Below are 24,199 nucleotides of genomic sequence, written 5' to 3'. Positions count from 1 at the left end.
AAAAGGGATGTCAAGCACTGGAACAGGCTGCCCAGGAACGGGGCGGAGTCACCATCCCTGGGGATATTTGAAAGACGTGTAGCTGTGGCACTCAGGGACATGGTTCAGTGGTGGCCTTGGCAGTGCTGGGTTAACAACAGGATTTGATCTTAAAGGTCTTTTCCAACCTAAACGATTTTCTGATTACCTACGGAGAGATTACAGAGGAAATAGCACTAGAGGTTTACAGAAAAAGGACACGTGGCAACAGACACAGGTTAAAGCAAAGGCAATTCTGATTAGGTATTAGTTCAAGATTCATTTATTATTATTGTTATTTTTTAACGTGAGTGTGGCCAAACACTGGACTACTGGCCCAGAGGATCAACAAGATCTCCTTCCTTAAAGAGAAATTCACAACTTGACTGGGCAAAGTCTTGAGCAAGGGCCTGATCCCACTCTGAAGCTGGCCCTGCTGTGAGTGAGGAATCAGACCAGGGTCCCTTCCAATGCAACTCACCCCACATCCTGTGCCTAGCTCAAATCTGGGTATACAAGTGTCATGCTTACCTGCAAACAGTGAAAGGAAGGTGAGCTGCTCCTGTTTTCTGAGGGTACAAGAGCTCACATGGAGGCATGACAGAGCAGACAGCACAGCAAGCACCATCTGGCACCCGTGTCATGGTTTAACCCCAGCCTGCAACTAAGCACCACACAGCCTTGTGCCAGCTGCTACGAAGAAAGTTAACTCTATCCCAGCCAAAATCAGCCAACCCAATAGCAACTATGGGGCGCTTCTGAGCAGTCTCAGCCCCCAGAGCCCAAGTGTGGGGCCACAGCCAAAGGTCTTGCACAAGAACGACTGGTTTAGAAAAGGAAACCACCCTGCCCCGACGAGTGCAAAATGAAAATAAAGGTGGAAAAGCAGCTCCAGTAAATGTTTAACATAGAGTAAAGTATAAAACAAAACCAACAAAGTTTACAGATGATGAGTGTAGTTTGTCTGCTTCAGATTTCTTCATTCTGTGGAGACAAATGCGCTCGATTTCCATTTCCTCCACATGTGTTTATCTCATTTTTGAAGTGGCACATTTACAGTCTCACATTGCCTATGATCACAGATATAAACCAGCAAAAATATTTTTAACCCCGCTTAGCAGAAAAAAAAGCTTCATGTACAGGACCACACTGCCCCAGGGGCACTCAGACTATGAGGAGTTTAGTAAACAGTTTATGAAGACACTTGGACTGTGTAAATGTTTGCATTATGCAAATATTTATCGCAGTTAAAAATTGATAAAACCAATTTAAAGTTTCTCCATAGTCCAGCACTGAGGATTTCCAAGATCATCTTATATTCAGGGTAAATACCATACTGTAAACAAACATAAGCAAGCATCAGAAGGTCAAGAAAACAAGAGGAAAGCAGTGAAGGAAGTGAGGGCTCAGGCAACTGCTGTAAAAAGACAGGGACACAACAAAACCTGAGCTTTAGGGAGGAAAGAATTTACAGTGTTTATCAACAAACTCGGAAAGTTTAGTGTCCAACCATACAAAACTCAATCTTGCAAATCCCCTGGCATGGTGCAAAAATAGTGAACAGTAAAATACAGTTACAGTTAATATTAAAACTTAACATAAGCCAAGAAAAGAGATAAAACATGAACACTGCTCTTGAAAATTTCTAGTGCATTTGTATCAGAGAAAGGTATTTTTCAACAGGTGCTTTTTTGCACTTCATCAAAATTACAAGCATCTGCTGTTTCCTGAACTTGGTTTACTGAACACAACAGCTCACTACTAATGAAGATGAAATTCAAATGTCATATAAAGAAGCAATTAAAAAAATAATTTTCCTACCTCAAAAATGTTATTGTATTAAGCTCATGCTTGCTTGTCCTCAGGCACAGACTTCCTAGTGATTTACAGATGATTTTAAAATCTGAACCGTAATTGTTAATGCTGTGAACTACTTTAACCTCAATTTAAAAGCCTATTAATTTTTGGAAAAACACAGAAACTGCAGGCACAAATCATGATCATTTCACCTTTTCAACAGTATATTAAAAATTAGCTCGATTAGAGCAAAATGATTGTGAGCGAAGATGACATTTCTTTCTCTTCCTGCATATCAATTCAGTACATGATACCAGGAGAGGGCTTCCAAGCTACACTCACAGGTTTTTGGAGGTTTTTAGAAGAGAGAAGGTTTCTTCTCCAGATGCAGTGAGAGTAACATAATAAATTCATTTGTGTCCTGTTTTGACCTTAGGTGAGTCTGAAGGTTTACAGGAAGCATTCTTACACTACAAAACTACTCTGCATTTTCAGCTGAAGAACAGAAAAAACATGTGGTGTTTTCAATTTCTTTTTATCAACTTGTTGTTCCCATGCTGTTCTTCTCTCATAGAGATTACAAAGATTTTTTACAACAAACAAAGTATTTTAGAACTTCATTTCACAAATGAAAGGAAGCACAGCAGAAGGTTAATTTTGGAGATAGTTAATCAGCCACTTGGAACAAGTAGAGTCCAAAGGGAACCATTAGTTTTTCCATACACAACTTGGGATTATTTTTCTAATTTCAGCTAAAGAATACAAAACATAAGGTGGTGCTTGTCACTGCAAGACTAAAGAACATAATGCACAAGTTACTTTTAGGCTGGACTTTATGATCTCAAAGGTCTTTTCCAACATAAATGATTCTATGGTTCTTCATGAAACGTTGACTGTTAACCAGTATCCACAAATTGTGGCCTCCCACTGCAGCCTGATGAGGCAAAACTCAGTCATCCATTAGAAGAACAGATATTTTTACACGTGCTTTTATAAGGTTGTTTGACCCATCATTGTTTCTAAACACGTTCCAAATAGTTTAAAAATGTAAAGTTTAAGGTATATAAGGATATACATAGCTCTAAAAGAGCTGTATGCCTGCAATGTTGATTGGCTTTTGCCTTCTGTCAGTATTGACATACTACAAGTTGAACTTAAGTCATGTTTAAGCCTAATAAATGGGGCAGTTTTCTACTTTAGAAGGAGCCTGCATACCAAATCATCTCAAGCTCAACCAGATAACAAAAATTTTTTTGTCTCTCAAATAATCAGGATTTGGAAATGAAAACATAATGCTTACACATTACAGTGTAGAAACATCATTTGTTCATTGTAAAAGCAAAAACAACTCCTTAATTGTTTATGCTGATGATGACTGCACAAAAGGATACTTGCTATATGTGCTGTATTTGCAGTATTAAATATTTCAATTACTGGAACATATTTATATTGCTAGAAGCTACATTTGATCCAGGCTCCAAGTTAAAGAAATATCATTGCGTACACCTAGATTCTTACCAAGGGGAACTTACCTAAAAGCTGCCAGTAAGGGCGCGTAAATTGAATCTCCATCATACACATACAAGTGGTCCCAACTGCACTCTGTGGCAAAGTGATTGAATCGAAGCCTGAGGATTGTGTTTGGCCTATAAAAAAAATAATTAAAATTTTGTAATTAGCCGCTCAACAAACGGCAAAGTCCTTCCAACAAACTCCTCCGGTGTGAAGCTCTCCTCTTCTCCTCTAAACAACTTAAACTGAGTGACTTACTGTAACTGTAGAAGCATCAAACATGCTGCAGCTTTCTTTTTTGGTGTGCATGCTCCCCTGGTGTTAAGCAACAGATTCTTTATGGTCAGAAATACTGTGTTCTTAAACCTCTCCCCTCCACCAATGGCAGAAATTGAAGAGTAGGTGCAGCCAGTCCTCTGCTCTTCACTGGTACTGAATCCCCTAATGATAGGGCTTTGCAAGGGTAAGCAACGAAATCTACATGGACAATATATTTGAGAATCACAACCACCATCAGGGAGCTTACCAGAGCTCTTTTTCTTGTTCAAGGGATTTTCTGCAGATTGACATGATTATGATGGCCTGAGATTATTTATTTGCCCAGAAGCTGGCAGAAATCCTTCTATTACTTTACTACTTCTGCAGTACAGATGGCCCTCCTGAGGGAAGCTCTCCAATGGGGTGGGGGGGGGGGGGGGGGGGGGGGGGGGGGGGGCGAGGAACGACCTTTGGTGGATGCTACCAAAGGAATTACTTGCTCTGCACCCCTTCTGGGAGCTGGAATAAATAGATCAAGAGAATGCAAGGGAGACCATCTTTTACAGGACGGGAGGCCCTGAGGCTTTAACTTCTGCCAAAAGGCAGTTCTTACCTAGCTGTGCAGATGCACTAACTACTCACTGCCCTCATTCCTTACAAACACTAATAAGGGTGCTGCTTTTCTTCGCAGATGCAAAAATTGGGACCAGTTGAGAATGAACAAGTTGGAAGTCCTGGGAAGAGACTTGCTACCTCCCACCTGAATAAAGTGGGCCCAACACACCCCAATGTTAATGCTACCCTTCAGGAAGCATCTACTCTGTTGACTTCCTAAGTCACAAGACGACCATCAAGGGGCCTGATCTTCTGAGATATATCAGCAGGACAAAGGTTTTATTTCCTTGATGCGGAGACAGAAACAGTAGTTCAGACACCAAAACTGGTCAGTGTTTCCATCACTCCGTATACAAAAGATGCCCCCTAAGCCATAACCAAATAACATACATTTAGATACCATTAGTTCCATGAATATGCAAAGATACATGCAAAGAGAACGATGCAGAAGCCACAGCAGGTATCTAGTTTAGGACTCAGGCTCAAGCAGGATGAAAACACCACTAACATTCTGCTTGGACCCTGAGATAAAAAGAATCTATAGCTGCACTGCTTTTTCCTACCCACAGCTGTAGGTGTTGAAAGGATAGATGCAAGTGATTAGGATCTCAACAGCATTGCCCTTGGGTTCAGATGAAATCCTTGTTCATCCAAATCAAATAAATTAATAAAATGTCAGCTTGCCATAGAGCCCGCAATTCCCACAGAAGGGGAATTCTTCGGAGTTATTCTGCAAAAGAATATTTTTGATAGGCATAATGGTCTCTACTCCAGGTCTTTGGAAAAGAGCAGCAGGTGTAACTCAAGGACAATGTCTCGCTTAAAGAAAAGGTACAAAGAGTACTCATTTCAAAACTGAGCAGCCTATGGAATTCTAGGGGGTTTGCTTTTATTTTAACGGCCTGACAGCTGTAGTGCAGAAAGAAATACTTAATCAATAAAAGCTTTAGACCAAGAACAAAAAGAGCGAGCTTATTTTTGCTACATCTAACAACTCATTAGCAGACAGCACTCATTTGCAGAATCGACATGGCTACAGATTCTGCCTCCAATAGGCTCCTCAGGCTGGACGTATCTCAACTACCTTGTCTCATGCTCTGGAAAAAAACGAAAAGACACCCTGAGATGAGGACACAGCATAGACCAGCCAAGGAGCATCAGGAATGGTGCAAAAGGAAAATGAGTACAGGGTAGAACACATGACTTATTTTACATCTGAATTACCTAGCACCTTCAATTGCACATTTGGATTGTACCTTTACTTGCAAACCTCAAAAGGCCCACCTACCAGTAGGCTAGCCACAAGGTGAAGGCACTCTGCAGAATTTAACAGCTTTGCAGATGCTGTTTTTCCAGTCAAAATCTCTCTGGGAATTTCCCTTTTGGCAGAAAGCTTAGGCTATTTTCACAAGGGCGCATATTCAGCTGTTTTATTGCCGTGATTATCCCTTTCTGCTACCACCATTCTCTGACAGCAGGGTACAAACAACCAGAAGCAGAAAAGGACACAGACTTAAACAGCCTTTGCCTATGAACAGAGGAGGAACGGTTTTGCACCTCTCTTTACAGCAACGTAAGGCTCACTTCAAACCCCACCAAAGTGATAGTCCTAGAGGAAAGCCTCTCAGCACTAGCAAACAAAGGCTGAAGGCAGTTATGGTGGCATTAATCAGGGACCCACAAGCAGAAGTTCACTTCTGATAAAAATATGAGTCACAATTATCCTTAGGAAAAGGAGTTATTGAGGTTAAACTGCTGTACTGGAACGGATGAGGCTGGTTTGACTGTAATAACACTCTTGCAACATTTTTTTAATTATTTGTAATGTCCAACTGTCTGCCGTTGTATTTTTATACCTACAAAAATGAAGAAGTGTGCCACTTACAGCATCTAACTTCTGATCTTAACCACATTAAAGAACTGGGCTGCCTACATAGTTAAACAGTGAGTGTTAGGCTCCCAGTTTCAGTGTTCTAAGACAGCTCTCTGGAACAGCTTAGCCCTCACCTTTGAGTATCGTGGGAGCTTAGGCATTTAACTTACTCCTCCAAAATAAATGTCTGAAGGAGATGAAGTGAATACCAATTCCCCCCCTGCTATTCAGACCTCACCAAAATACAGAGAAGACTAAAGAAAAGCGTAGTCTGGGCTTTTAGCAAGTTCTGATCCTCCAAGATGCCAAGAGACCTCATCTTACAGGCATTCAATGCAAGTTCATGCTCTCACATGACTTGTTCCAATTCACAAACCTCTTTGCTTAGAGATTCAGGGAACAGTATGGAATGTGACAACACATAGCTGTTAACACACAACTTCATAACTGACCATGTAAAGTTTTAGAGACTAAACAAATTGATTTTACAGTCCTGGCGTCAGCTTGGTACTATGAAAAACATATTGTAACAAGTCAGATGCTCTGAACTGCTGTATCATCAGTCAGCTGACAGTCAGAAAATATGCACTAAATATGCTACTGCTAAAAATCTCTGTACGAAATTACTATAAGCAATATAAGGATCAAATACAGAAAGGGTAGGGAAATGAGGGGAAAAGGTCTGAGGGACTTCTTGCAGTATAGAATACCTCTGCGAAAAAGGCCAATGGTCTCTCTGAAGTCCTCATGGCCTAGTGAGTAAATAAGCATCTGAAGTGCATCATTATAGAAACTGATTCTTCATGAATAAGGGCTTTAATGGAGTTTTCTCTATTTTTTTCATATGGCCAAAAAGTCTCATGCATAGTGAACGACAACATCTGAATGGCTCACTAAGATAACAATTAAATAATCCGTAATTCTTCATTTATTTACACAAATGCAATTATTTTTATTTTCCACATGCATTTTCAACGTGAAGGGTATTTTACACAGCAAACCTCTAATTCAGAAGTCAATCTGCAGGTCTCAGTTGCACAAAAAACCAAAACCTTATTTACCATGAAAAACTAGTGTGCAAAGCCAGGCTGGACGGGGCTTGGAGCAACTGGGTCTAGTGGAAGGTGTCTCTGCCCACGGCAGGGGGTTGGAACTAGGTGATTTTTAAGGTCCCTTCCAATCCAAACCATTCTATGATTCTGTGATTTTTATGAACTAAGTGTTGCCCTATCTAGTTCTAAGAACAGCAAAAAAGAATCTTAAGATCTAAAAATACTCAATGATAAATTAATGAGATATTTATTACTATAGTTTAATATTAATGAGATAATCGTCACCTAGAAGTCACAATAAGCAACACTAAAACCCAAGATGCTTACTACACTCACCTTCCCTCAATGAGCCAGGTGCATTTTGTTTTGTATTTGTAATTTCCAGGCCCATCCGTGACATACCCTGAAGGTCCAGTGAGTCTGTAAATAAAAAAGACAAACATTGGTCTCTAATGGTATTAAACATTCATGAAGGATTTCCTAAATTCAGAAGGCCATGGTCAGATTGTAATTTACTTAAGAGCCACTACAAACAAAACAACAATGCAACAAAAACCAATCAGGCAATTGGGATTCTCCTGTTAAGCTCTCTGTATGTGCTTTCTGATAACCGTCTTTAAAGAACAACAGCCAAGATAACGGTTTCTCTATCAAATTGATGGTATGGTTTCAAATCATATTTCATATATATGTATATATCATATAACCAGCAAAAGTAATTTCCTAAATAAAAGCTAAAATTATTCCTAAAATATATTTAGACAAACTACAATATTTTTGCATGACATTCAGATAAAATCCATGGTGAGACCTCTCACCCATTCTCTATTTGACTCTTCAAAAAGTCCTGGACAACCTCCTGAAAGGAGGATTGGCCCCCATAACCCTCTAGTGCAAAATAAGACCTTAATTCCTCATGCATCAAGGGCTACATAACTCAGAACAATGTCAGAGCATGGCTGTTCCAGGCATCCCCCACCTTCAGTAGCATGTTCCCACACCCATTTCATCCCATTTTACGTGACTGCTGACAAAGAGCTGTGTTGCCCCCACTGCTGGGACAGTACCAGGACTACCCTATGAACATCCCTTCCCATTTGCGCCTATAATTACTTGGTGACAACTTGACAGTAGCAAAACACTCAAAAAAGTGGTCAAACATTGGAACAGACTGCCCAGGGATGTGGTATAATCACCATTCCTGGAAGTGTTCAAAAAAATGTGTAGATGTGGTGCCGAGAGGCATGGGGTTTAGTGGTGGCCTTGGCAGTCCTGGGTTAACAGTTAAACTCTACGATCTTAAAGGTCTTTCCCAACCTAAATGGTTCTATGATGCTATGACCAGCAGAAAGTACAGTTGCAATCACTCATTCCAGGATGCTCACTGAACACCAGCACTTAAAAACCATTAAAAACTTAAGATGCCACTGAAAGAGAGAAGGGATCAAAGCCAGCAAAGAACTCATTTTTGTCAACATCTGTAAACCACTGCACAGTGCAAATTCTAGGCTACTGCATTTGCCTAGACACTGCTTGCAGGGATGTCAAACATGCAGTAGCAAACCCAGTCTGGAGCTCAGAAGAGTGTTCTCATGAGAAGTTGACAACTGATTTCAAAACTACACTTAACCCTTTGTTGTGGTACGAAGGAAACTGACACTCATTCTCATTAGCTGAAACGCTCATTACTTGTAATGAGCATGAATACAAGCAAAGGGAAGAATGAGCAAATCCGTGCAAAACCTGCTTTCACATTTCCATTACTCCTACTTGAAATGTGACAACCAAATACATCCACACTGTATGACAAAATGAAGGTATCTGTCTACTGGCTGCAGCTGTAACTTCTCCTTTGCATAGATTTTACTAAGGTATGTCTTCTCCAAAGACCATGAACAACAGAGAAGACAATCACACTTCATCAAGGCTGAGAGAGAAGGATCTAGCAAGAGTCTGGAACAGCAAATCTGATACATTACTTGGTCTCCCAAAAAAGAGGCACCGAAATTCTGCATCTTCTGCCTTAGCATAGAGACTTGTAGGAGCACACACAGGCAGAAGACAAAACCAAGGGCCCAACCATTGGGATACACACTCCCTCCTCATATGCATTAGTCAAAATATCCCAGATTGGTTTTAACAAATAACTGAAGTATAGCAGAAACAATTGAAAATAAATTACCAGGGAAGGATGACATCAAATATAGGCAGTACCTAAAGATGCCCAAACACCACTTTCTGGTAGAGCAAATACTGGCACCTGAAACAGGATTCCTACCTAGAAAGGTTATAAACTCCATCGTCAGCACATGACTGGAGCAAATCACAGCCTTCTGGGAAAATTAAATGGTCCTACTTAAAACAGAGTAACGCAAAAATACTCTGCAAAAGCAAATTTGGCAGAAAAGAGAAGGAAACAAGATCACAAGTTCATAAAACCATATCTTAGAACCTTTTGCTGTATCTTTTCCTAGTGATCTGTTAATGTTATCAGCTCATCTTTTTTAAATATCTTGACTGAGTCAAAATGATTTTCCAGAATCTGTTCCATAAAGCATTTAAAGGTTCATCACTGATCCAAACTAAAAGGCAAAAACCTACATATTTTGGAAACCACCTTCCTCTTCCTCCACTTTAATTTGTTATAATACTTTTCAACCTCAGAAATTTAGCTTAAGATTTTTAAAAGCCAGTTACTGAAGTTCTGCAAGAGATCTATACTTAAGCATGTGAAGAAACAACTCCAGTTTTCAGGAGCACAGGAAGCATCTGTATTGTCTATGGAGACACAGACAGATGTAGACAAATAAATATATACACACACACAGTTTCATATATATTTTAAGGCTTCAACATCTCTGAAAATTCAAATTACTTATCTACTGATCAGGAATTCACAAAAGCAGATGCAAATTCCAAGATGTACCAATAATATCTATACTCTTCCTTTCTAAACATTTCCTTTCTAAAAATATCTGTGGAAAAGCTAGGAATCAGACTGTATCAACACTTCAACACTGACAGCACTTTGCATGCAACCAAGAGTAAACAGACTCTGGAAACCTGAGCAAGTCTCACAAGCTAAAAACAACCTTATGCAATCTGCCAAGCTCTCAGCGAGCCTCTGCTCAGAAAACTCTTTGAACAATTTTCTCAGGAAACAATTACTAAATCATTCATCACAAAATGCTAACAAGAGCAATGGAGAGGAAAAAAATAATAATCCTATTAGTACTGTAACCCTAGCCATGTCATATCTCCAAGCAGGGAGGAAAGAGCATTTCAACATCAACAAAATTTAATTGTATTTCAGCAATGTAAAAAGAAAACATGGGATATAGTTTTTTAAAAAAATAACAAAAGTCAAACTTCTTTGATATGCTATTAGCTAAATACTTATCTGTAAGTTACTCTGACTCCTTACCATGCTTTAGAAGCTGCTGCCATTACCAACAAATAAAGGATATTAAAAAAATAATAAATCAGATTTCACATCTCTGAAAGCGAAAAATAGGAACAAAGTTCTCAGCCCACATACTGCCTTGCATGAGCAGGGCATTAGCAGATCAGCGTTACCCTGTAAACCTCTCCCACAGACATGCTCCAAGACAGACAGAAATAAATACTAAGCACTAAAAACAAACCGAAGCTGGAATTTTATCTTTACATTTAACAGAGAAAGCTAAACTAATCTCCCAGCTCTAGTAAAAAAAGCAAACAAACTCCCTTGCTCCTTCCAGCCTGCTGCTGTCTGTGCAACAGGTGACAGTGGTACTGGTGACTAGGACAGAGTTTACACAATAGTTCGGCTTTGGCTGTGAGCAAAGGCTCAGGAAGGAACAAGTAACTCAAGGAGGAAAAAAAATGCGGGACATGTTCTTCACATACACAGGGCTATACTTCAGGCCTATTTTCATGATGTACACTAGAAGGGAGCCAGGGAACTGCTGGAGAGGGTCCAGCAGAGGCTACAAAGGTGATCAGGGGACTGGAGCATCTCCCTTATGAGGAAAGGCTGAAAGCCAGCCCGTTTAGCCTGGAGAAGACAGGACTGAGTCTACAAATACCTTAAGAGCCAGTGTCAGGACGGAGCCAGGCTCTTCCCAGTGGTGCCCAGCGGCAGGACAAGGGGCAACAGGCACAGACTGTGACACAGGCAGTTCCATCTGAATGTGAGGGAGAACTTCTTTACCCTGAGGGTGGCAGAGCCCTGGCACAGGCTGCCCAGAGAGGCTGTGGGGTCTCCTTCCCTGGAGACATTCAAACCCGCCTGGATGTGACTGTGCAGCTGGCTGGAGGGGAACCTGCTCTGGCAGAGCTGGACTAGGTGATCTCCAGAGGCCTCTTCCAACACCGACCAGTCTGTGAGTCTGTGTCTCTGAAGACTCCTACCCCTAGGTAACCTGCTACCAATGCCATCAGGCTCTGAGGTCTTTTGCCCTACGAAACACTTTGTGCATATTTATAATTTCATCACTCAGATGCAAAAATCAGACACCAGAAAGTATGGAAAGGTATCAATTCCTTTTGCCTTTGCTAACTTGGTAGTACACCACGCTACTCTACAAGAAGCACTTCTGTACTACTTCGGTGTTACATTTCCTACTTTGCAAGAAGCAGTTGCTACACCCTAAAAAAAAAAAAAACCACAAAAAAAGCAAGGTTCTTTAAGTATTCTGTGACACATAAACACACACACAGAGGTAGAAAAATATACACAAAGCATAGGTAATGCAATTAGCACCTAAAAAGCTATAACGCTGACTTAAAGCCTCAGGAGTGGAAAAATAATTGCAAGGATCTGTTTACAAAACTCAGATTTAAAAATATATACATATACTCATGTACATACATACAGTACTTCAGGCTTGTTTCAAACTTTACCAGGTGGCAACAGTGTTATGTATAGCTGTTGTGAAATTTTCACTGATTTTCAAGTGTGCTGTGGCACCTAAGAGTCAAACGGGGGGAAAGGGGGAGTTACTGGGCTGAATCTACAGCAAATATATTCAAAGGGCTCCAACCCTGAATGCTGCCTATTTCAGCTCTCTGTAGTCCAATGACAAAAGGGAAGCAGTAAAAAGGATGAAGATCTCGCAAAGGAGAGCTTCAAAGAGAAATATTTTAGGCCAAAGAATTCTGTGTATTTAGCTACTCCCTGCTAGTTCTGGGAGCCCTTCTAAAAAAGCACAACACTAACACAAGAAAAATCAGACAGCAAGCAACAGTATCTCGTGGGTAAAAACTCAAATCCAAGTACTGGAAATTACCAGATAAATCCATGTGTTTTAAAATAACACAAGTAACACTAACAGTGTATATATTTCAAATACAAATTAGTATACACTGACAAAGTTCCTACAGAGACATGAACTGCACAACTAGGCAAAGACTAAAAGCTGTTACCTAATTACCATCAAACAAATTTAAAGCAATTCTCTTGCTAATAGCCGAGTACAAGAAGTCACAAAGCTTACAACTAAGCACTACATTATTTTGCAGCACTTACTTCCAAATCTTTGCAACATTAAAGGTACACTATAAGCTGGCAATGGCATGTTGAATATTTTTCTTTTCATCAGAGGAAGTACAAAAGAGAAAATGCAGATTGCCTTTTCTTCATTACTCACCAGAAAAGGCAAGCAGGCTGGTTTGGTTTATAAAATACATTCAATCTTCACCTCTGAGAGGTCATCAATGGATCTCAAAATTGGTTTGCTTTGCTTTCAGTAAGACTGCAGTGACATAATGCTACAGAAGACTTATCAGCATATTGTCTGGAGAGATTTAGCACAGCCTTTCCACTAAAAATAAACAAGCACCAAAAACAAGAAAAGAAGGAGAAAACAAAACAAAACACAAAACCCCAAACAAACCCAAAACCTAGTCGCTCCTCCTAATTTTGAAGTTGCTAAAGCTAGAGACTGATGCAAACAACGAGTTTTCCTCCTCTCTAGCCTTCCTTCCCAAGTGTTGCTGCACTGCCTCAAGCACACCACAATTAAAAGCCATTGTTTCGGGTAAATTTGAAGTTGAAGCCAATAAAGAAAGGGCTGTTACAGCCTATTACCAGAACAATGGCATTCTAGCCTAAATTGATTAACAATTTAGCTTTATTCATTTTCTCAATAAATGCACTGAGTTTAAAGGATATATCCTTCTAGGGTTTGCTATAAGCAAATGCCTTAATTTATAGGCATGGAATAGTGATCAGCCACATAGGGGGTGACAGATGCAGATAAACAACATCTCTTCATCTATTTCATGAATTTCTAATGTGTAACAGCTAAATCCCCTCTTCTGCCAGCTAGGTGCCACACCACAGGTACAGCTGGGAAGATATAATTAATTACATGCCAGGTCTCACACGGATGAAAGTAATGACATTAATGCAAAAGCATGTTTGATAAGGACTTAACCTATGCAGCAATAGGTACCTAACCAAAGACTATGAACTAACCTGAGTGTCTAGAAGGACTCCCTCCCATGTCCAAAAGCCTCCAGCACAACCAAGATGAGCAAGTCCTCAAGATGAGCAGTCTCATGCAAAAGGCACCACTGCCACCATAATCCCTGAATTGTCATATCTGATCACCTTAACTCTACAATTAAGGGTGCAAAGTCACTCCTCGTTCACCCTAATGCTTTTTGCAGTTACTCCCCCATAGTGCTATCATGCTAGTTTCTGCATTGGCTTGAAGACAGCTTCATGATCTCCAAAACTCTGGCGTAAGAGCTTCTGAATGGTGCAGCTCTCCTCCTTCAAGAAGGAACACAGCTCCTCCTCGGGTGGTGGTGGGTTGACACAGGATCTGAAGGAAGGTCCCAACCCCCACAGGGATGCCTCTCAACAGTTCCAGCAAACAGCACTCAAGCAATTCCCATCCTACTACAAGCTGCACGAAGTGCAGGCTAAGGTGCCTCCAGGGGTTTGCTACAATCCCGGCTGATGTAAACACTCAGTTGGGAAAGCGAGAGCTCAGAACTCCCACAGTAACACCACTTACTGCCATGCTCCTCAACAGAATGGCACACAGCCATGAAATCGCTAGAAAACCGGATGGCTTTGCAAGCAAAGAGCATCTTCAACCATTCTCACAGCAATGTGCCGCTATTCCAATGCTCACATAACCATCCTCTGCATTGCCTTCATCAGGGTTTTCCTCCCGGAGAGGATCAGGTTATTTCAAGGTCACTCTGCACCACTGTGCCAATCTCACCGTGGCACAGAGGTCAAAGAGTGCCAATCACTCTCTATGCTCAGTTATCTTCTGTTTTCATCCCATTTTCCATGGTACAGTTGAAATGATGATAATGAGCTGCCTTACTTTAAAAAAATTAAATAAATTGAATGACTGACACAGTTAATTTGATATGGGAAACACTGTTTCTTCAAAGGAAAAGATTGGCTTTGCCCGTCTCTGGGAGATATGTAAAAATATGGAAAGTGATTTCCTGGCTGCTGATCAGAGATAAGGGCAGAGCTTGGAAAGCCCTTCGAGATCTGAGAAAGGATGCTCAGAGAAATTTCAGCAGGTAAAAACTTATCAACGCAGCCTCTCCTGTCTGAGTCACTCCTTGCAGCACTAATACTGGCAAACCTGCTAAATCCCTCTTTCCTCCTGAAAGGCGCCTTGATCTGACAAGCCACTGCGCTCTGAAGAAGACTGAACAACCACAGGCAGCCTGAGAGAGATCAGAAGGAGCAAATGCTGCTACAGACTTAAAAATCATTAAGTCAACAAGCTAGAAACTAAGTATTTTCAAACACTGCCCCTCTCCAGCTGGCCACCAGTACCTCCATCACGTTCCCTATCTTGACACACTGTCCCAGCTCCCACTCTTCTGCTGACACCGAAAACGAATGCCACTGAAGTCGTCGCTTTCAGGGCTGGCTGGTGCCTCTGCCATTATCCCACTGGAGCTGCCAGCTGCTTCCAGCATCAGCAGCAGCACTGATCTTGAAATGCGTCCCCTCCTCAGCTTACATAAACCGAGTCACGCCTGGAGCTCCTCCCGGAGTTATTCCTTTAAAGTTTCACTTGCCCAACCAGCTCTCCTGCTAGGGAAGGAGAGGAATTTCAAAGACATTTAATCTAAAAATGCATTTCAGCTCCTCTTTATGGAAGAAGTTTGCTCTCTCTCCTGCACTACAAATCCAAAAGTTGCAAGTAAGCAAATTATATCCAGGGAGACATCTTTTCACAAGACACCAAATTACTCCACCTCAACACGCAGACAACAGAAACACTGAAGAATAAGCTGATTTCCCTCTTCCAACCCCACTTCCTGATGTCAGAAGCACTGAAAAAAGCCCAAAAACCTGTGCTGGATCCCAAAAGACACCAGCATTTCACCTCTGTTTCACAAGCACCAGTTAGAGACACTGCCTTCTTAATAACATCCCTGTTTGGACGCCCCAGAAACACACTGTAGCTCCACCTGATGTTCTTGTCCTTATGGTTCTCCAGCTATTAAATTCAAACTGAAAATAGCCCAGATTTAGATCCCTGTCTATCCTCCTACTTCTTTATTTCTAGCCACATCTCAAAGACCACAAAACAGCACTGTTCACCATGTAACCTCAGCTTTATCTCTGTCGAACTAAACAGCCAAGCTGCAGTGTAGATGTAAACATTACTGTGTATTACCATGACGACTGCAAATTCTTCCCCCCATTCATATTTACTGGGGAAAACAAAGAATAAAAGATATCATCATTAGCAATGCACCACAGGAGCATCTTCTTCACACAAGCAGTATTTTGCGAGTGCAGATTTCTGTGGCTTTGCTCTACTATCTCTATATTATCATAAATCTCTGTCTCCATACTGCACCAACTCCAACCTTGATTATCCGCCTCTTTTTCTTCGAAACACTTTCCCCAATGCCTCTATTACATGCAGAAACACTACCATGGCAAAAGGCCACTTCATGATGTCCCCTTGAAGCCTGCCTTTATCCAACACCCGTACCTGAGACAACGGCCACGCCAATGGTGTACACTACAACAGTTGTCTATTAAGCTAATCTAACAGTTGCATTATGCTTTCCCCATCTGTTCACAAATCGATTTATTGGATCTTGGCCTAGTTCTCTGAAATAAAGATAATTCAGCTGGAAGCATTTGTAATGCCTAGAAAAACTCTATCTCATCCTTCACTGGTGGTCCTGAAAAGCTGCTGGAGTTTACAGCAGTAAGCTGTCTGCTTCACACCAGGCAGGAGACAACAGTGCAGAGCAGAAGCAAATAGTTTGCATATCATAAACCATCAAACTTCGCAGCAAAAAAAAAGGAATATATCAACCCCTCTCTTACCCTTGCACACAATGAATCCTTACAACCTTTGGCCAAGATCCCTTGCAAATTTAACCCCACACAAATTGCCTCAGCATCACCCAAAACTGAACACCCTGCAAGATGAAAGTAAGGAGAAAGCATATTATTTGATCGTCAAAGGCTAATGATGAAAGATCTCCAGAGCCAGACAGGTCCCATCAATGTCTACCACTGGAAGATCAAAAAAAAATTCATTGCGTAAGATGATTGAGCCTGACTTCAAGTAATACACAAGACATACACTATAACCTATGCTTAAATACAGTATTTCTTCTAAGAAAAAATAATGGTTCAGAATATACCCGGAAGCATTAAAAAAAATTTATCTCATTTATTTATTTTCTCTTAATCTGTGTCCACATTCCAGTTTGCATTTAACAAACCTTAGCTCCAATCATTAAGTTTTGTTTACGTTTCTAGAGTGGAGTAGGGCAGAATCTTTTATCATTTAAATTCATCATCCCTTTCTGGAGAGTCAGAGTAACTTTTTAAAAAAATAAAGTGTTCCACTACTTAAATTCTGGTTAGAAGCTAAAAATATAACAAATTCTACAAAACATTCTTATTTAGTAATTTCTGCTGGTATCATCTATATTCATATGTGAAAGATTTCCAAGTCATTTTAGGATAAAATACAATCAGTGTAACTGTAACGGAAGAGTCTACACATGCAAAACCTTAAACCAACTTAACACATACCTAGCCAAATTTTTTCAAGATGCTGTTAGCTTAAAGGCTTAAGAATCTATCAAAAAATTATTTAACACAAGCTATTACAGAACATTTCAAGATGCACTTCAATTCTACCAGTTTGAATCCATTTTCTTAGCAGTCAACATCTTTTCACTTGTTATTTTACCCTTCCGTTTCAAAAGTTAATTGTGATTGACACTCAGTTGCAACTAGCACACAAAGTTTGTCAGCTGATTTTTCAGCACCTTTCCAAAATTAGAAGCACTCAATTAGTCAAAAATGTATTTTAAGCACATGTACAAGCATTTAAACTACAGTACACCACACCTGTGTACCTCGTAAATAAGGCATCATAATTAAAATTTGTAAAGCACCCATGCTCAGAATTGACAGACACATCAATATTCTCCTCCAGTTGAAGAGCATTTACTTTGACAAGCTTTCAAGTTACCAGTCCTACATTTATATCCAGGCAGAAGCATTCATTGTTGGGATGTGTGTTCCATTGCCAATAAAATGGGGTTGAGCTGCTGACTTAACCTTTCAGCCAACAGAAATCAGAAATAAATGGAGTTTAAGACCATCCCCATGGAGCAGAGGACCATCATCCTGCTGCACTTTGCTAAGACACATGCAAAAACCCAAGTCCCTACAAGAAAAGTAAAATCATCAGCAGTAATCCCTTCCCAATGCTACGTGTGAAACTGCTGCCCAGTTCTTCCTAGGTACTGCACCCCAAAATTCTCCATTTGAACCCTCAAGAAGTATGCTTAAAGTCTGTTTTAGCTGCAGATTTGTGCCCCTCCATCACTGCTGTTTTCTAGGCCAAACGCAGAGCACAGTACCTGGTAGTAGCATTTACAGAAAAGCTCAAGTCAAAGACCAGTCATTTTTGTAGCAAAAAAAGGAAAATTAAAATATTGAGACATCCTATCACAGCCTGACCCACTTTCCTAAGAGGGATAGAAATAATTCCTTTTATTTCCTGCCTGACATTCAAAAATTTCTAAGCTACTACATATCAGTGCTACCTGCTGGGAAAATTGTTCCAAAAAAAAAAAAAAAAGTTAGAAAACAACTTGGTGTAAAGGTTTGGGCACAGACCCTCAAGTGTAGCTCACTAAAATAGTAAAAATGTGTCCTATGATCCCAACAGAGTTTTGTGAACCTACAGAAGGGCAGCCTCTAACTTTTTAAAGCAGGTTTCTGACTCAAGCGACACGGAGAAGGTCATGCAAAGAGCAGGGAATCGATAGTCAAAGAGGAAACCAGGCTGGAACGTGTGTCTGGGGCAGCCTGGGTTTGTGCATATCAATTTGTTGCTGCAACAGTTTTTACTGAATATACACAAGAGCTCCTACACCCAATAAAATGCAACAAGTGGCACATTTTTTTCTTCTGCTTCTTGACACCAGTGACATGTCCATGTAGCATATGACAACTAAGCGTTCCAAAAAAACCCTGGAAGAAGATAGCCTATTTATTAATGAAACAAATTTTCAGGCAAGACAGTAATCTAATTATACCTTGATAAACATGCTAATAAGGAAACTGTTCTCAAGGACACCATGAATAATACAAATAATAGAATATCCATAGAAGCCCTTGTAAGCACTGAACATTAAACTTGAGAGGATGAGGAAAGTGTGGTCCCCTAGAAGTATATATGTTTAAATCATACAAGGATATCCTGTCTGTCCCAAAAATGTCCTTTTCCTCACGTGCATTACTGTAAAGAATTGAAAAGCATGTAAATATTATTTGGCTTTAAGGAGGGGACAGACAAGTTGTTAACTAAGGGGAGATGGAGAAGTCCACAGAGCACCAATAATAAAATAACCCAACCTTTTGCGTCAGTACAATCTTCTAAAATCTGATTAGAGTATTCCATTTTTTACCTCATTTCAGTGAATTCTGCTCCCAGGCATATTCTCTCCAGCCAAACAAGCTCTCTTTCCTAATAGTCCCTCCAGCACATACACCTGAAAGATTGTGAACTGTCATTCAGCCAGGGACAATGACCGCTGGCTCACGGAGGTGAATCCAGCTCACTGCTGATTCTTGACTACAGTCTAGTTTTGTTTCCAGCTCTGTCCCCCTCCCACTGAACATCTTTCAGCACCTGCAGAAGCAACTGGAAATGAGCACCTACCTTTGTAACGTAAAAAAACCAACACGTAAAACTTACAATTGCCAATATCCAGGAGAAAGAAAGATGGGAACAAAAACCTGTCTTCTAATTTCTGCTTTTACAGAGACTTCTCGTTTCCATGTATGTATTGGTACAGAATTGTAACCACCCTCCATAAACACTTAGTATATCAGTCCTTCTCCCCTTCCCTTACATTTTCCAGTTCAAGCCAGCTGTTCCTCTATCCCATGGATTGTTGTGATAAATTCTTAATCACAGTGAGAAAAAGAATGATTTGTAACCCCTTGCACAAAAGCATGAGTAGTATTTTCCTCAATTGACTCATTTTTAATGAAAGCAATTTCACACCAAGTAGGAAAAAAAGGAGCTAAATATTGAATACTTCAAGTATTTAATTAAGGCAGATGTACACAGTTAGCTTCCTGGAGAAGTTCCCCTTTGTTAAGTAGAACAAAACTCAAAAATAATCCAGATGACTCAAATTTAGGCAGGACTACATTTACATACTAAAAATGCAAATACCAAGCGCTCACACAGCTACGTGTTCTCACTCCTCTTGTGCTTCTGCTGCAGCAGTATGCTGGGCTCATCTACTCGAAACGCCCCCAAACCCAGTCACACTGCTGCCAAAATAGGTTACATACCAACGTGAAAAAATCTGACATTAAAATGGTAAACAAAAGGCCAAAAAAGAAGAGTATATTGAACTCTAAGGCTCCTCAAGGATTAATACGCTATCAAAACACAACTCTAGCACATCTATATATTAGCACCAACCTGGTATGTTCAACTCAGCGCCAGAAATGCTCATGGTTAATAAGGTCAGTGCAATACAGCCACACATTTGGCAAGCATAAAAAAATCCATCTATGCAAACCCTCCAGCACACAGAGTTTTATTGGGGGAAGTTAAACGGCTGATGAAATTCCTCTGAAAGAGTCAACAAATTTGATCAACTCCATGAATCTTCTACAAATCCCTTATTTAGTTGCTCCCGTAAGGAAATAACAGCTTTTGATATCATGCTGTTCACACCCATGAGATAGGAAGTCACCCTGTACCAGTTTACACACAAATAGGCAGCTGGTTGCCTGGCTTAGCAAAGGGAGAAAAGGCCAGAGTTCACGTAGATTTAAGTAAATCACCTTAATTCCTTAAATGAAAACTCTCTAATGAGTGCACAGATCGATTTAACTGCACTCAGCTTACTCCACTACCTAGCCTAAGCTTTTCCACCAGCTTCTTGCAAGAATGAAGTAAACCTATGCCACTCAAAGCACCACAAAGTTTATTTAAGAGCCTGAGAAAATAAATGTGAAAGACATCCAGAAACTCAACAGTTCCAAACTCAAGGAGGTGAAAACTGGCAGTGATTTTTAAATATCAGAAGAGTGGTTTTAGCCACTATAAACTGCTATGCTTTATTAAATGCATCTGCACAATAAATTTTACAGTCCATACCAGATATTTCCTAACCCACCAAAAGAGATTCTTGGCTATTAAAACACCAAGCCTTGATTCCTTACTGGGATGGAAGAAGCAGCAGGAAAAAAGTCCTTCCAAAGCACAGACTTTTTGGGTGTATTTTAATCAAGCAAAGACTATAAGAAACCATTTTATTTTTGGAATAAATATTGAAAATTTGGAAACAATAAACTCATTGCCACATAGTACAGAATTTATGGTTTATGTCAGTGCAGCCTTAGCAACAGCCTTGCTACAATATCTTTATAATCCAAGATCTGTTAGCATTTCTTTACACGATACACAGCTCGAGTGTGTGTCTATGAAATAGTTTGGCAGTGCAGGGAAGGTCACAACCGCCAGCCTACTGATTTCTCAGTTGCAGAGGCGGATATGCACACATGTGGGGTTTTTTTTTTTTTTCTTTTCTTGTAGTAAGGCAGCATCTTAACATACAGCTCTCTTAATAATCACTACAGAGCAAAGAAACTCTCCCTTAAAAAACAAACACAAAAAAAACCAAACTACAAAAAACACCCCACAAAACAACAAATCCAGCAGGCAAACTGTTTAAGGAACACTGGGGTCAATCCAGAAAAAACACAATTGTGGGTGTTCTTCAAGTGCAGGGGGGCAGGTCTGCAGAGCTTGCAGCCACCCAGCAAAGAGCTAAACTCCTCGAGGAAAGGCGTAGCTGCAAAAATCATTGCTTCCATCTCCACCTCTGCCATAATGCACCTTTCCTATTGCCTCTGAAATGACTTAGAAACGAGTTATTCTTGGACAGCAGCGGGAAAAAATGAGAGTCCATCTGCTCCCAACAGATTTGTAACCACAAAAACAAAGACGGTGGCTCAACACTATTTATGCAAAGTTTTGAAATAACCCCTCACTTCACTACCACGCTGAGCATGATTTACAGGCCACCTCTCAGCTAACTGTCTCTAAAAAAACCCTACCATCTTATTTAGGATTTGTCATCACAAATTCTTTCCTTGCTCCAGTAAAAGCCATAGGAAAAGCACATTTGCACTAACAAGGAATTCTGTGCAGAATTTTGCTCTGTTCACATTAGTTGATTAAGAAAAACAGGACAGGAAAAGATTTTGCCTCGTTTCAGTTTCCCAGTTAGCTTCTCACATTTTCATTTAGTTACCTCTACTCATAACAAAGATGTCTTAAAACACTACTTATAAGAGAAACACCAACCACCTACTGTAAGCACCCTTAAGCTCTGTAAGAAAAAAAAAAAACATTCCTGCCTTAAAATTGCTGAAACTAAGACGTGATACGTTGACGTACCCTATCAGGAAGGATTAGCAGAACCACTTACGCAGAGTCCTTCAGAGCAGAAAGCAATAACCCACTTCAAGTCGAGTGCTTCCCTCCAGCACACTCAAACACTGCTGCATTGTCTGTCCAGCCACACTCTGTGTTTGTGGGAAGGATTTCAAGGTGCCAGTGTAACTTGCACATCTACAAGGCTGTTTTCCTCTTGATTGCACTTTTATTCATGGCCCAAAGCAGCTGTCAGTCCTGCCGTGGGGCTGATGAATGCGCATGGGTATAGCACTGAGGGTGATCTTGGTGTCCTAGTACCCCTTTCTGCTATTTAATACCAATAAATACCAAACTGCAGGTTATTCAAAGGGGGAAATTTCAAGCTGAATGTTTCCCAGACCTAACCACAGACACAACAATGCATCACAAGGTTAGGAACTTCCTCTCATCCCCTGTGCTTTCAATTAAATTTGTCAGAGATAACTTACAGAACAAGGAGTAAGAAGTAAAGCAATCACGATAATAAATTCCTCTTTGACACATGAAAAATACAAAGATACTAATCCACTGACAACATTTTTCAGGAACCAGTTTGATCTTGTGCTAAAATTATCTATGCAAAGGTATAAACAAAAACTCATGCTGCTGGTCTCTTTTTCAGTTTAAAAGCAGCCAGGTACACCTAACCGACTTGCAACGACTGCAACACAGCAGAGAAGTTCCGTGGTGGAACTCTACAGACTTCTTTTAACTATGGGCTTCAAAAGATTCACATGCAGTGGTTTCAAAGACAAAAACCATAAAAATTATGTCTGCACAATGCTTCCTCAGAAATCTTAAAACTCACACCCTATTTCAGAGCCCCTCCAAGCACTCGAAGTGCCAGGACCATAGAGCACTTCAGTGAATGGGGTTCCTTCCCATAGCCCAGGTCATGTCAGAGCCCTTTTATATTTGAATACACAGAGCTGCAATCTCAAAAATCAAATATGATTCACAGGAAAGCAGAGAGAAAGGTGCTGTACTCTTCTCAGGGGCATCACTAGCTGGGATGAGAGCTGGGACACAGGAAAGCTATCAAGGCAGACTGCCACAAGGGCATGCAACAAGAGGATGGAGACCCAACTTGTTCACGAAATCACTTTGGTTGGAAAAGACTTTTAAGATCATCTAGTCCAACCGTTAACCCAGCACTGCCAAGGCCACCACTGAACCATGTCCCCAAGCACCGCAGCCACATGGTTTTTGAACACCCCCAGGGATGATGACACCCCCGTCCCCGGGCAGCCTGTGCCAGCGCCTGCCAGCCCTCTCGGTGCAGAATGCTCCCTCACACCCAATCTCACCCTCCCCTGGCGCAACGTGAGGCCGTTTGCTCTCGTCCTGTCGCTGGTTCCTGGGGAGCAGAGACCGACCCCCCTGGCTACAGCCTCCTGCCAGGCCGTTGCAGAGCCACCGGGTCCCCCCCAGCCCCCTTCTCTCCAGGCTGACCCCCCCGCCCCCCCAGGCTGGTGCCCCAGCCCCTGCCCCAGCCCCTGCCCGGCTCTGGACACGCTCCAGCCCCTCAGTGTCTGTCTGGCCGTGAGGGGCCCAACGCTGAGCCCAGGCCCCGCGGGGCGGCCCCACCAGTGCCCAGGGCAGGGGGACGGGCGCTGCCCCGGCCCTGCCGGCCACACCGTTTCGGACACCGGCCGGGACGCTGCTGGCCTCCTGGGCCACCTGGGCACGCTGGGGGCTCATGCCCAGCCGCTGCCGCCCAGCCCCCCCGGGCCCTGTCCCGCCGGGCAGTTCCCAGCCCCCTGCCCCCAGCCCGCAGCTGCCGGGGGCTGGTGTGACCCAGGGGCAGGGCCCGGCACTCGGCCCTGGGGACCCCCACACCACCGGCCCCGGCCCCTCGGCCCGGCCTGCCCGGAGCCCCCCGCAGAGCCCCCTGCCCCCGGCACAGCCACGCTCCCCCCGGCTTGGTGCCCCCTGCGACTGACCGAGGCCACTCCATCCCCTGGGCCGGGCCGTCGGTGAAGACGTTAAACAGCCCCGGCCCCGGCGCTGAGCCCTGGGGACTCCCCGTGTGCCCGGTGCCAGCGGGATGGGACTCCGTTCCCCACCGCGCTGTGGGTTTTCTTAGCAGCCACGTTTTTACCCAG

General features: G+C 41.8%; 1 protein-coding gene across 4 annotated transcripts in view; it reads right to left on the bottom strand.

Annotated features, from left to right (window-relative positions):
- Positions 1-24,199, bottom strand: part of ATRN (attractin) — a 157,292-nt gene that overhangs the window by 114,236 nt on the left and 18,857 nt on the right. For all 4 annotated transcript variants that reach the window (XM_037387993.1, XM_037388001.1, XM_037388010.1 and 1 more), the window contains exons 2-3: positions 7,462-7,545; positions 3,348-3,461 (exon numbers count right to left, since the gene is read on the bottom strand). In XM_037387993.1, the coding sequence (XP_037243890.1) occupies positions 3,348-3,461; positions 7,462-7,545 (198 nt within the window). The remainder of the gene's footprint in view (positions 1-3,347; positions 3,462-7,461; positions 7,546-24,199) is intronic.

This window comes from Falco rusticolus, chromosome 1 (genome assembly GCF_015220075.1).
Source record: "Falco rusticolus isolate bFalRus1 chromosome 1, bFalRus1.pri, whole genome shotgun sequence".
In the NCBI taxonomy this organism is placed as follows: Eukaryota; Metazoa; Chordata; class Aves; order Falconiformes; family Falconidae; genus Falco; species Falco rusticolus.
The sequence above is the reverse complement of the archived record's forward strand: the minus strand, read 5'-3'. Positions and strand labels throughout refer to the sequence as shown.